Source organism: Squalius cephalus, assembly GCF_949319135.1.
Source record: "Squalius cephalus genome assembly, chromosome: 11".
Taxonomy (NCBI): Eukaryota; Metazoa; Chordata; class Actinopteri; order Cypriniformes; family Leuciscidae; genus Squalius; species Squalius cephalus.
The window spans coordinates 31,539,324-31,554,062 of record NC_137132.1 but is presented as its reverse complement, the minus strand read 5'-3'; the positions used below and the strand labels follow the sequence as shown (position 1 = coordinate 31,554,062).

The 14,739-nt window shown below is 40.2% G+C and overlaps 1 protein-coding gene across 1 annotated transcript; it reads left to right on the top strand.

The window, feature by feature from the left end:
- Positions 1 to 12,522: 12,522 nt before the first annotated feature.
- Positions 12,523 to 13,470, top strand: LOC307167862 (olfactory receptor 11H6-like; the record flags this gene model as incomplete). The annotated part of the gene is made up of 1 exon (XM_079887166.1): positions 12,523 to 13,470. One exon carries the CDS (start codon positions 12,523 to 12,525, stop codon positions 13,468 to 13,470), a length of 948 nt encoding a protein of 315 aa, XP_079743292.1.
- Between the last annotated feature and the right edge of the window lie 1,269 nt (positions 13,471 to 14,739).

The following is a 14,739-nucleotide window of genomic DNA, read 5'->3' as shown; positions in this document are numbered from 1 at the left end:
TCATTCTTCCCCACATGTATGATGAGTCGATTTGCAGTCTTATGTTTCATCAGAATGTTCTGAAGTTCCCTGTTTATATCCGAAGTTGTTGCTTGTGGAAGGCAGCACGTAGTTGTGTCCCTGCTGCTAATGTTTCTGATTATGGAGTCCCCCACTATCAGAGTCCTGGGCTCGGCTGCACTCTGAGCTGAGTGCCGCTGTCTGCTCGACCTTGAGCGCCAGTTAGCATCAGTGTTAGCTACTGGCCCATTCAGTCTGTTTTTGATCACATTCATCACATTTGGGGATTCCTCATTTACATTCATTAGTACTTCAAATCTGTTCTCAAGATGTATAGGCGGTGGTAGGAGACCAGTGTTTGCAATCCTTGTCAGAGCTGTATCTGGGGTAGAGGATGCTACTGCGGCAATATGTGATGCTCGTGACAATCTGATGTCTCGAGTGCCTTTGGGTCTCGCTCCCTGTTTGTGCCATCGATTTGTAAGTCGATCGGCTTGTTTCTCTACCTGTCGAGGAGCACTAGTTTCATGGGACTCATCGGCTGTATGCTGAGGGTGTCCATGACGAAGCTCTGTTGTGTGCTCCGTCTGGTTTGGTGGTGCCGTAAGTAACTTTGTTTCAAGAACTGCAATCCTTTGTAAAAGTCTGTGGCAGTTGGTGCAGCAAGTAGATTCTTGAACCTGAAGAGGCATTTTCTCTCTTATCCTTATGAATGTAGGCAGTTGTGTTTTCCTTTCCCGGAATGTAAGCTGGTCGGGTAAAAGAATTCTGCGATTTTGTAGTAATCCAAACTTTGTTGTCTGAGCACTGTGCTGTTTGCTGAAGTTAAAATTAGGTGATAAAAGGAAATAAAATATAAAAATATAGGAGATAAAATGTAAAAGCGATAGAGCAAAGCGCGGAGCAGTAAGCAAGAGCGTCCGAACAGTAGCTGAGCAGAAAGTAGTAAGTTCACGAAGTGCATGGACGCGGCTCTCGCTCCCCTGAGAAATCAGAGTATGGGAATTTTTAACTATCTGGACGATTGGCTGATTTTGGCACAGTCAGAGATAGAACTTATTTCTCACAGAACAGTGCTTCTCAGCCATCTGGAAAGCCTGGGTCTTATGGTCAACTGGACCCAGAGCTCATTACTGCCCAGTCAGTCAGTTTCTTTTCTGGGAATAGAACTGTTCTCTGTGGCTATGACGGCCCGTTTGTCAACACAGCGCGTGTTCAACACCTGGCCGCGTCTTTCCAGAAGGGCAGCACCACTCCTCTGAAAACATTTCAGAGAATGCTGGGTTGTATGGCGTCAGCTGCAGCAGTGCTTCAGCTGGGCTTATTGCGTATGGAATCCAGGAATCTCTGGATTCCACCTAGCCACCTGAATGACGGCCCAGACGGACTGTCCAGGGACAACATTCCCCTGGGAGAATGGTACCTGCATCCTCAGACAGTCCAGCTACTGTGGCGCCTCTTCGGCAAAGCGGAAGTCGACCTTTTCACGTCAAAAGACAACGCTCATTGCCCAAAGTTCTTTTCGAAGAACGAGGACGCGCTGGCCCAAACCTGGCCCAGCCTCCCACTGTATGCTTTCCCTCCGATCTCGCTGTTACCACAGGTAATCAAGAGAATCAGGGAAGCATGCCACTCGGTGCTCCTCATAGCCCCGCGATGGGAAAACCAGACCTGGTTCCCAGAGTTGATGCGGCTGTCACACGTAGCCCCATGGCCGATCCCGGCAAGGAGAGATCTGCTCTCTCAGGCCGGCGGCTCAATTTGGCATCCCCATCCAGAGCGCTGGTCTCTGCATGCATGGATAATCAACGGATACCCGTTGCTTTGCCAGAAGGGGTCGTGAACACGATCATGCAGACTAGAGCTCCTTCTACAAGAAGGCTATACTCGTCTAAATGGTCTGTGTTCTCCTCATGGTGCACCAACAAAAATCTAGACCCACGTACTTGTGGGGTTTCGTGGGTGCTTTGCTTCCTTCAGGAGCTGTTGGACGAGGGCAGGTTCCCCTCCACGCTCAAAGTGTTTGTGGCGGCTATTGCAGCGATCGCAGTGCCAACGCGCGGCCAGTCAATAGGAAGGAACGAGCTCATCATCCGCTTCCTCAGAGGAGCCAGGAGGATGAATCCCCCACAGCCCTCATCGGTTCCTATTTGGGATCTTTCTTTGGTCCTAGAGGCCCTGAAAATGCATCTCTTTGAACCATTAGACTCCGTGGATCTAAAATACCTGTCGCTTAAAACCGTTTTTCTGATAGCCCTGTCATCAGTCAAACGTGTGGGGGATTTACACGCGCTGTCTGTTAGCGCTGCGTGTCTCAAGTTTGGACCAAATGACTCTAAAGTCATCCTCAAATCAAGACATGGTTATGTCCCCAAGGTGATTGGCACTCCCTTCAGAGCGCAGGTCATCTCTGTAACAAATTAACTCAAATGGGGAAATATTAATAATAATCCATAATTACTAATTATGATTAATTATTAATATTTGGGTCAGTTAATTAGATTAACTTTGAGGTAAGCTAATTAATATTACAATCAATTAATCAGTTCCAACAAACTCTTTGATTATTAATTTATTCTAAGAAAAGTGTATCTTTCATGGTCACTGAAAAATAATTATTCCTTAGCATGTACAGAAATTAGAGCATACTGTAACAAGATCAAAATAGTAAAAGGGACTTTGTATGCAAACAGAGGATCAGAAATCAAATTCATAATTGTGCACAAGTTTTATTAACTAAATCACAAACATTACTAACACTAAACAAACATACATACATTCATTCATACATACATACATACATACATACATGCAGGTAAAGGGGTGATTGATGTGGAACCGGAAAACAGGGAATAGAACTATGGAGCAAGATCTATTTCAGTATGAAAAGAACCATCAGCTTATTTCAGTGCACCTCATGAAATTTATACTTGCATGGTCAATTCTTGAAGTGGTTGAAGATTGAATTCGTCGTTGGGTCCTTGAGTGTCAAATGTCACTGTATGAGTTGCACTCCTTTCTTCTCCGTTGGGTGAAGGAGATAGGATGAACTTGTATTGTCACTGTTCTCATGGCTGGAGTGCAGGTTGTGGCCTACACGCTCTGGGCCGGCAGGACACAAAGAGCACATGGTGAGAGTTGCGAGGGACTTCGTCCGTGTTGAATGAAGTCACTGAACTCCTGAGGTTGTCCTTGATGCTGGAGTGAGCACATGTCCTGGATGCTTCGAAGCCTCCTGCCCTGGGCCAGTTGAGGCCACGCTGGACCGCATGGCATCCTTAAGGCAAGAGTTGTCCGTTTCCTTCTTGGTTGGATTTCAGAAAGGCAGTCTGACTCGGCCTGCAGGGCCCAGTGGGGGAGGAAAGCCCCCCCCCCAGGTTTCACTTGTTTTGCAGAGTGTTTCTGTCTTCCCATTGTCTCTCTTTTCCACATGCGGTCACATTCTTTTGGGTCGTAAACTCTTTGTGTTTCCTGTAACAAGACACCGTCCTGCCAGTGTGTTAGCTTCATTTGGGGATGTTAAGTTTTGGTGTGTTTGGTGTGTTAAGTTTCACAGTGAGTTTGCTGGATTATTCATTAAATAAATGAATTGTGTGTGTCCGATTGGTCCAGACGCTACATCTCTCTATCGGCTCTGCCAGCATCCGGTAGCGAGGGCAATGTTAACCTCCTATGCCCTGTCATGACGCTGAGAAGTTGAATAAAGCTCTCCGTGCCGCCTTCAGGCGGAGCACCAGGGGTCTGGCCGCCTCGAAACATAGCCTGTCCAGATGGACAGTGGACACTATCGCAGCAGCTTATGCGTCTAAACACCTGCAGTGCCCTCTGGGCATCAGGGCTCATTCCACTAGAGGCATGGCCTCTTCGTGGGCTTAGTCCAGCGGGATTTCTATTCATGACATTTGTATGGCAGCAGGCTGGGCCTCCCCCTCTACATTTGTTAGGTTTTACAAACTGGAAGTTCCCGCCTTGCAGGCTAAAATTTTATCAGTCTAACGGTGTGTATGCTCTGGCCACAGTGTTCGTGCGCAGTCTACTCTCACGTGACTTAGCTCTCCTGGTTGAGCTGCACTATAAGGGTTGATGTTCTTAATATAGACCGCCAGCGCCGCTCTGTATTCCCCTACGGTGTGCTTATGTACATGTGTTGGCCCGCGTTGATGGCCACTTGATTCCCACTAATTTATGTTCCCCAGGTTTCCCCTGGGACTCATGTAGTGGATGCTCGGCGCACACGGCGTTGACAAGGGGTTCCCATGGAGTAAGCAACTTATGCAATATGAGAGATCCTCTCGTAAGAGAACGTACTCAGTTACCTAATGTAGCCTTGGTTCTCTCTAGAAGAGGGAACGAGTATTGCGTAACCTGCTGTGCTCGCGCCTCGAGCTGATTTCGCTTCAGTCGATGAAAACCAGGGTAGCAGCCCCCGAGCCATTCCTTATATACGCTAAAGCCACGCCCATTCTGGCGGGCTCTGACGCGTGAGGGCTCGCGCGCCCCCATTGAGCATGACGTCACACGGGGCTCAGTGGTTGGCTGCTGCAGTTAACGCACGGCAGCCAATGAGCTCGCTAGACAACCGCTCTAGGTCTGCTAGCTGCTGCACTGCGTTGACAATAAATACAAAAATTAAGGATCATTTTTTGGCTTCATATCTCGAGAAAAGATGACTTTACCCGTAGCGTAAGCAACTTACGCAATACTCGTTCCCTCTAATAGAGAACCAAGGTTACATTAGGTAACCGAGTACGATCTAAATTCTCTGAACTGCGGCACAAACTAAACATGGCGGCGCCCATCGCGCATACAGCTCAACTAACGCGATCGTTATAAAGGTGTTTAAACAACAAAACACTTCCACTTGCATATATTTGGCAATCGGAATATCAGATATTTCATGTCATAGCTAACAAATTTGTGAATATTTTGAATAAAAAGGGAAAAATGACATAAAAGCAGCTCATCATTCATTCAGCGCTGTTGTTGCTGTGGTGTGTCACGTGACAAGCAATGATGCGCAGTGTTGGGAGTAACGCGTTACAAAAGTAATTAATTACTGTAATGCATTGCTTTTTGCTGTAACGCGGTAATGTAAGGCATTACAGGGGGAAAAAAAGTAATATTTTACTCGGTACAAATGTCAGTAACGCGCGTTACAAGCATTGTTAGTTAACCTGGAATAAAGTGGTAGTTTTTTTTTTCTTCATACAAATTCGCCAAAATCACCGCGAGATCAGCAGAGGAGAAACGTCCGCGCAAAATGTTTCACTTCCTGTACGTTAATCAGACAGAGCCGACATGAGTGAGCCTGCAGCGGATAGTACATTCTCAACAGCGAGAGAGGGAGTTTCCTGCTTACCAGTCGCAGTGGTCCAGCGCCGTTTCCATGGCAACTCTGCGCCGCGGCCGCTCCAGTGTTTGAAAGCGACATGAATGTTCAAAGTTCACGCGCACGGCCATTGATTAAACCACGTCAAAATCATGCAGCATTTACAAACATCTAGAATTAGAACATTACTTAAATAAAAATCTCATTAATATTAAATTATACATTTAAAACTGATTTTGGAGATCTATGACTCGTTCATAGACCAAATGGCCTATGCCCACACTACTGCAGTCACTCACAATAATAATTAAAATAAAATAAAAATATTTGGCTTAGTTATTATTCATTAGTTATTTTTATTTTTGCTAAAGTTTAAGCCTAAAGTTTAACCCGGGCTTAAAGTAAAAAGATGTCTGTACCATGCGTCCATGCAAAGTACCATGGTAATATTTGAGGTACCATGGTTATATCTGAGGTAGTATGTACCATGGTAATATGTACGGCAGAATGTACCATGGTTATATCTGAGGTACTAGGGCATGTACCATGGTAAATCTGAGGTACCATACTATGTACCATAGTAACATCTACAGTACCATGCAATGTACCATGGTACCATGATAATATCTGAAGTACTATATAGTATGTACCATGGTTAGATGTAAGGTACCATGGTACTACCATGGTACTACTATGGTATACCATGGTATGTACTATAGTACATCATGGTAAAATTTCTTATGGGTCCAAGCTCAGTCGGATACCACATCACCTTGGATGTGTAATGAGCTAATTGAGCATCATACGCTACATTTAGATTGCCAAATCCATACATGCAGTTATTTTGGTGAGAGTAACTTTAAAGTAATGCAATAGTAGTGTAATGCCTTACATTTTAAATACAGTAATATTGTAATGTAACGAATTACTTTGAAATGAGAGTAACAAGTAATAAATAACGCATTACTGTTTCGAAGTAACTTGCCCAACACTGATGATGCGTCACCATGGAAACCATAAAGTGACACGTCTAAATAACGGTCACCTTGAAAAACTCACGCTGGGGGGTCAGACAGAATATTTTAAACTTACGTGTGAAAGGGTTAAGCAGATTGTGTTTTTTTTTTTACAATAGAACTAATAAACATTAGATTAAATTGTATAACTAATATGTGACCCTGGATAACCAGTCACAAGTAGCACAGGTATATTTGTGGCAATAGCCAACAATACATTGTATGGGTCAAAATTATCGATTTTTCTTTTATTCCAAAAATCATTAAGATATTAAGTAAAGATCATGTTCCATGAAGATATTTTGTAAATTTTCTACCGTAAATATATACAACATTTATTTTTCTGAGTGAATGCAGCACAATCGCACACATAAATGGACAACTTTAAAGGCGATTTTCTCAATGTTTAGATGTTTTTGCACCCTCAGATTCCAGATTTTCAAATAGCTGTATCTCTGCCAAATATTGTCCTATCCTAACAAACAATACATCAATGGAAAGCTTTATTCAACTTTCAGAAGATGTATGAATCTCAATTTAAAAAAATCTACCCATTGTGACTGGTTTTGTGAGCCAGGGTCAGATACGTGCAAAAAACTATAAAATCGCTGATAAAACCAAAGGGTTTACATAGTTCACGAGTTCACACTTACATATAATCAGACAGACTAAAGGGGTGGGCGGGGGGTGGTGTTTGTTGTTGTTTTAAATGACTCAAATAATTAAAGTATTAAAAGGGAATTAAGGGAATAAAAAAAAAAAAAACTTGAACGTGATTGGAAATACCCGGCCTGGAGAGCTCTTGCAGCATCTGACGGGAATTCAATACTCACGGCATCGGACGAGTAAGCATTGCCGGCAGTCGAATGCAGAAAAATAGTTACTCGACCGGGAGGACTCTCGCTGCATCCGACGGGAGTTCAATTCTTGCGGCATCGGATGGGTAAGCCCAGCCTGCGGTCGAACAAGAATAGAATTTGGCCTTTTTTCCCCCGCTGTCGACAGGTAAAGGTTTGGTGCAAGTGCATGGTAATTTAAGGGAGTGGATAGGGTGGGGTGTAGTGTCGTGTGCGTAGGCTGGTTAGCAAATGAGGGTTTGGTGAGCTTTTTTGATGTGGTCTATTGGACCTGATGTAGCTTTTGAAGGCATCTGATTACTATTGTCAGAGAGCTTGGATCTCCTGCTGGGAGAGGCCTTTTTGAGCTGCTGTGGTTGCTGCCCTGATGCGAAAAGAGTGACTGGATTTTTTTTTTCTGTCGGGACACCAGATTGTATGAGAACAGATTTGAGGTGTTTTTGGAACCGTGTTCCAAAATGTGTAACCGGGTGGTTGGACTCACCTATGAATAGAGGATGGAAAGGGGATTTAGCCTGAGAGCTTCTGAATTGAAGGTAGGAAAAAAGAGAGTGATATCATTTTAGTTCAAATAGAATTAATAATTAATAGGGAATTTTGACAGAATCACTTATTTATAAGGTTTTAAGAAAATTAAATCATTAAATCCCAAGTTTTAAGCAATATATGCACTTTCTAAGACCTAACCTGAATGAAACATCAATCATTAATTTAACCCTTCTATCGTTTCTTAGGCGGAGTTATAAAATTGTATATCCATGACCATGCACCAGTTAGTCTAGAATCTGGAGGAGTTACTTGCTTTTGTTGTTTGTGTCTTTGATGGAGATTCCCTTCTGTGGCATTTTTGCTGAAAGGGATTCCACGTCTGTAGTGACATCTTGGGAAGCCAATAATTTGGTGTGTTGGTGAATGAATGGAGCATTTAGTCTCGTGGCTGAAGTTTGAAGTTTGAGGTTAGCAAAAACTATTGAGTTATTGTCTGAAGCTTTGCGGCAAAACTTAACTTAGAAAGTGAGATTCTCAACAGGAAGAAAATAAACTAAGTAAAGAAGGAAAAGAAAAATAAGTGAGATGAGAGTAGTTAGGTGGCTTGCATGATGCTGTTTGGTCTCAGCCTCCATCTTAACCTATTTTACCAATTTTACCGGCCTTAACCAAATGCTTTGTTTGGATCTTTAGTTTTTAAACTCAGATGTTTGTCCAACCCCTAGAGTAGTTCTGACCAAATAGGTATCATCTTTATTTCCGCTTGCATAAATTGCATGCTATCTTATAAAATTAGCTCTCAATAATAAGGTAATGGAGTTGGGTATTGGTCTACCTCCAGAGCCAGCTGGCTGAATTTCTGAAACAGAAAATGTGAAAGAGAGTCAGCTTTGATTTTTAGAACCAAGAATTTGCTTAGCAGTTATGATAAATTGATCACATGAGGGGCATGAAGAAGCAAATCAGCGATCTTGATTAAATTCCCCAAAGCTGACTGTGGGGGCTGCATCTGTGAACAGTTGGATATTGACGGGGAAATAAATGAGATAAGCAAGAAAAAGGATAAGCCATTCCAATTTTTTAGGAAGGTAATCCATAACTTGAGTTTGTGGCAGCATGCCTGAGTTGTGGAAATTTGATCCTCTAGTGCATGGAGCAAAGACACAAGTGACAGGAGATGCGAGATGAAGGGGCAGCCTTGTGGAATTATGCGCATTGCGAAGTTTAAGTGGCCGAGCAGGGGTAGGAGTTCACGTTTGGAGCAAATTGGGCTGTCTATGAGGGTCAATGAGACAAGGATTATTCTATAGATTTTTTTTTTTACTTGGGTCGTACTTAGGCCTGGAAATTGACTGAATCTAGATTAATGCAGAGGAATTCGATGGATGTGGCTGGGCACATTTTTTTCTCCAGGGCAATGCGGATCCCAAGCTCAGAAAAAAACATATGCTTAGGATATGCACAGCTGGGATACCTTTGGAGGCAAGACAATTAAAATCGTTGAGCAGGTGAATAAGGTGAGGAATTGCATTGTTGTTAGACAAAATCCAGCAAAGCATCCGAAAGTTGCACCTAATGCCAGCATACAGAAAATAAGTGCCATGAATCCGGATGGATAGGCATCCCCTTGATGGCAGAAGTGATGTCAACTTTGGCAAGCCAAGCGCCATGACCCATGTTTTTTTTATCATATTGGATCGCGTGATCTATATCTTGGTATTTGAGAGAATATTCATTGAGAGGAATTAAGCTGTTTATGCATGGGAACAGGAAATTTTGCACCAGATGATGTTTCAAGCCTACTACTGTCCATTTTTTGATGGGAGGTATCATTGGCAGTGCTGAAAGATAGGAGGATGCTGGGAAGATGTCTCGCTGGTAGGGGCAAGGGTAGTCCACAGCGTCTTGACGTGCGCATGGCTGTTCGAACACGCAATGAAGTCTAGGTGGTAGTGTCAGGCGGATGGAGTAGTAGTCATGGGGCTGGCATATTGTGGCGGAGGATCCAGAGAGAAGCGGGACTCGTTATAAGACGGTAAGAGTTGGGGTATTATAGCAAAGAGGTGGACCAAATGCTGGAAAACTGTGGTGAGATAGAGGTAAGTCTGTCTCAAATTAAAAATATTAAAATAAAATAAAATATTGGTCATAGACATTAGACATTAATCATTAGCTATTGTAACGATAACCAGCTGGAGTGCCCTTGAGAGCCACCAGAGGGCACTCCACACCTGACTCTCATGTTCACTCACAGACTACATCTCCCATCATTCTCTTCCTGGACTCATCAGCACTCATTCACCTGTATCTCATCTTCTTGTTTAGTTCACCCCATATAAGCCTGGTTCACCCCATGACTCACTGTGAAGTTTTGTATGTTGTTGCACTGCACTTCTGAGCGTTTTTCCCTGGTTTTGTTGTCTCTTGGTTTTTGGATTTCTTGCCTGTTCCGTGGATTACTCTCTTGCCTCTGACCCCTGCCTGTTTTGTTTGTTTGTTTGTTTGGACTGCCTTCCTGTGTATGACCTATTGCTTGTTCTTTGGATTACCCCTAAATAAAGCTGCGTTTGGATCTTTACCTTCGAGTCTCGGAGCAGATCGTAACAGCTATGCATTAGTAAACAGTTAATTCATCATTTATAAAGCATTAATAGACATTAATAAGCAGTTTATAAATACAGCTATAAATCTATTATTCTTGATTTCATAAGCATATCAATAATATGTTTAATAATTGTATTTTCTTACTTAATTAATGATAAATGTATAATTTCTAAATGAAGTATTGCATTATTTACAAACCAGTTATTTAGGAGTTGTCAGTGGTTCATAAGATCACTTAGAAAGTGTAAGTAAATGATTAATAAACAATTTAAATGTGCATTCATACATCTTAAATATTTCTATGTTCTGTATCACTCTGTTGTGTTTGTTTCCTTTTTCTGTTTAGAAGATAATTGAGCCTTTAAATCTCCTTTGCAAATGCTTTACAAGGCATGAATAGTCCTCACTTTAGATGAGCTCACAAAAATATTTATCTGACCACTACTAAATGCTTTATAGCTACCTGAATTAACCATGAGTTACAGTAGAAATACATGCTAATAAAGCATTTAACAAAACACTAACTATTACTATATGTCTAATAAGATGTATGAATGTACATTTAAATAGGGTGGGGTGAAATGCTATTTCATGCATACTGAGTTTTTTACACTGTTAAAGAGTTGGATTCCCATGCTAAACATGGACAAAGTTTCAAAAATTAAGTTGTACGTTTAATGGAGTATTTCTGTGCCAAAAATACTCCTTCCGGTTTGTCACAAGTTTCGGAAAGTTTTTTTCGAGTATGGGCATGTGTGACGTCAGATGCGGCGGAATTTCCTTATACGGGTCCTAAGGGCATTTCTCCCGGAAGGGCGCGCGCTCATAGACCAGAGCGAGAGAGCGAAAGCAGTGCGCCCATCAAAGCGCTGTGCTCGCTGCAGTCACAGGACTTTGTTTGTTCCCTGCATTTCGACGATGATTGTTTCATAAACAAGGCCCAGTTCGACGCCGGATTTGCAGATCGTCTAATACTTAAGGATGGAGCAGTCCCAATGATAAAGTTTCACGGTTGTGCGTTGGAACCGCAGGCGGTGAGTAAAACTGCTTCAAATGTCTGTGTGTTGTTATCGGCGAGTAAGCACCGCCCACACGGCACGCCTCCAGCCGCTCGTTTTTTTTTTCGGAAAGACTCGGTACAGCCTATCTTTCTTTTATAAATATAATAAAACTAAAGACTTTTTGGAGATATGAAGGATGCAATACTACTCTATAGGTACTCAAGATTAACATGAGATTGACTGAAACTGAGTGTTTCACCCCCCCCTTTAATCATTTACTTACACTTTCTAACTCCAAAATAACTGGTTTGTAAATAATGCAATACTTCATTTAGAAATGATAAATTGATCATTAATAAAGTATGAAAAAACAATTATTAAACACATTATAGATAAGCTTATAAATAATGCAAGAATAAAGCATTTATAGCTGTATTTATAAATTGCTAATTAATGTCTATTAATGCTTTATAAATTATGAAATTAACTGTTTACTTATGATTAATAGTGTGCAGTTATTATAAAGTGTTACTAATTTTTTTTTTATATATATATAAATGTACTGTGTTTGAGTTGGGGTTAGTTAATTCCAGTTGTATAGAACATCACTATTAAGGCCCATCATAGAAAATGTAAATGTTCTTGCATACTGCCTTATTTTTACTAATAAAAATATTTGTTCATTACATTGTAAGTCAATTTTTGAAGTAAGTGCTGGCTAACAACATAATATAACATTTTTAAATAATTTTGTTGAGAATTCTATTATATATTACAAGTATATTTTATGTACTGTTGGAACTGATGTATTGACAGGAATATGGTTGGCAAATTTAAAAGACAGGTAATGCTTGCAAATCTATTTGCGGGTATAGATTGGTAATTATTTCACATTAAGGGTCAAAAAGCCTTTAGAGAGCTTGTTAACACTGCTTTTTTAATGTTTGTGGTCAAGGCAATTGGCATGAGACCAGTGTCCATAAATAGCAAACCAAATCAAACTTTTAGGGAGCACAATGGGAAACATGACAACAGAGGAGATGGTAAGGTCTTATCACTAAACTGGCAATGTGCTACTGTTAGAAAATTTAATATTTGCCTTTTTTTTCCATCTACAGACAGCCTAGCTAAAGACAATTCAAATTAACTTTCTATGTCTAATTAGCTTTCCAATGACTCAAATATAATGAAAAGAAAATCTACATAATAACTGCATATCCTTCCAGATGCAGCCACCACTGGAGAATGAGTCCAGTGTCTTAGTATTTACACTCTCTGGTCTGAATGAAACAATGGAAAACAGATTTGTCTTTTTTTCTTTCACTGCACTGTTTTATCCCCTTATGGTGTTTTGTAATTTAACTGTAATTTTCACCATCATACTACATAAGAAGCTTCATGAGCCGATGTATGTATTTATATGTAATCTCTGCGTAAATGGACTTTTTGGCACTTCTGGATTCTATCCTAAATTCATGTATGATTTATTAGCTCACGATCATGTGATTTCTTATACTGGATGTCTGATTCAAATATTTGTCATTTATTCATCTGTTGCGTGTGACTTTTCAACATTAACAGTGATGGCATATGACAGGTATTTGGCAATATGTAGACCACTTGAGTATCATTCAATAATGACCAATCAGATGGTTTTTAAATGTATCCTTTACTGCTGGCTGGCTCCATTTTTTTGCTTGTCTATTCTAATTATTTTAACATCTAGACTCATCTTATGTGGCTCTACTATTGAAAAGTTATTCTGTGAGATTTGGGCAGTTGCAAAACTTTCTTGTTTTTCTACAACTGTAAATAATGTGTTTGGGTACATTGCTATTCTTACATATTTTGGACATACAGTATTCATATTTTGCTCATACATTCACCTGATTAGAAAGTGCATAAAGTCAATAGAGGGCAGGCACAAATTCATGCAAACATGTGTGCCACATCTGGTTTCATTGATCAGTATGGCTGTTGCTTTGCTGTTTGATGTGCTGTACAGTCGTTATGGCTCAAAGAATGTGCCTCAAGGTGTGCGTAATTTCATGGCCCTGGAATTCTTACTTGTACCACCTATTTTAAATCCACTTATTTATGGACTAAATCTGACAACAGTACGCCAGCAAGTTATGAGAATGTTTTTCAAGAAACAAGTGGGAATATCTGAGTGAATATTTTATCAAGTTAAAAGACCTTATGCTTTATGTGTTTTAGAATGAGTGTGACACTTTTTTTAAGAATATTTGAAATATTTAGAAAATTTATTTCATGGACATTGTTCTTTTATTATTGAGAAAATAATGAGACAACAAGTCACAAGAGGTTGCACGTTATAATGATTTCACCATGATTAAGGGGTATTTTTAGGTATGAAATGGGTAACACTTTAGAATAATGGTCCGTCATTAAGTAACTATGCAGGAAGTAATGCAGGACTAATGAGTAGAACTACATTAATACTTCAGCTACTACTATTAACTAATATAGAAACAAGCTTATCTAATCAGTAAGTAATATCGAATTCAGGACTAAGATAGTCCCGCATTAGGTAATTAATAATTGCATAATGAGATTGGCATCATTAAGAACTAATAGGTAATTGTGACACTTATAAAGAATTATTATTTTAGAATATTATTAATTAATTATTAATTAGAATTACTAATTAATTCCTAATCACAACATTAGTTAGAAATTGTCTGTTTTTACTCTCAACATGGTTATAAAATGCATCACTAATTACTCAAGTGTTACCTAGACACTCTTCAATGACTACTAGTGATCTGGGCCATTATTTTAAATTCAAAAAGATGTTTTTCACTTTAAAATAATGGTCTAGATCACTAGTAGGCACACGATAATGTTCTTTATAATTTGTCAGTTAGTTAATAGTTATTAATGAGGCTAATCTCAATAAGTAATTGTTGGTTAATAAGGAACTATCTCCTAAATTTGATATTACTTACTGATTAGTTAAGCTTGTTTCTATATTAGTTAATCTTATATTAGCCGAAGTGTTAATGTAATAATACTCATTAGTCTTGCATTACCTTCTGCATAGTTACTTATTAATGACAGACCGTTATTCTAAAGTGTTACCATTGTTGTGAACTTAGAATCGAAAGACCAGGAGACTTGGTTGTTTCTTCAGCAGGATTCTTTATTGAGAACACGAGCTGTCGGTAGCTGCAGTCACCAAGTCTGACGTGAAATGTTCTCTTACAGTTTATATACATTTAGGGGCAGGAACTGAAAAAGACAGGTTTAGGAACCGGTTCTAGACTGAGAGCATTGCCCACCCTAATCCACTCAGCATATCTATTCGAACACTGAGACCCGAGTAAAGGACTGGCTGGACTTTCTTGCTAAAACACAAACTCCAAGAGTTTCAGTAAAACAGGACTGACCAGAGTCTTTTGCTAGAAAACTCTGATAATCAT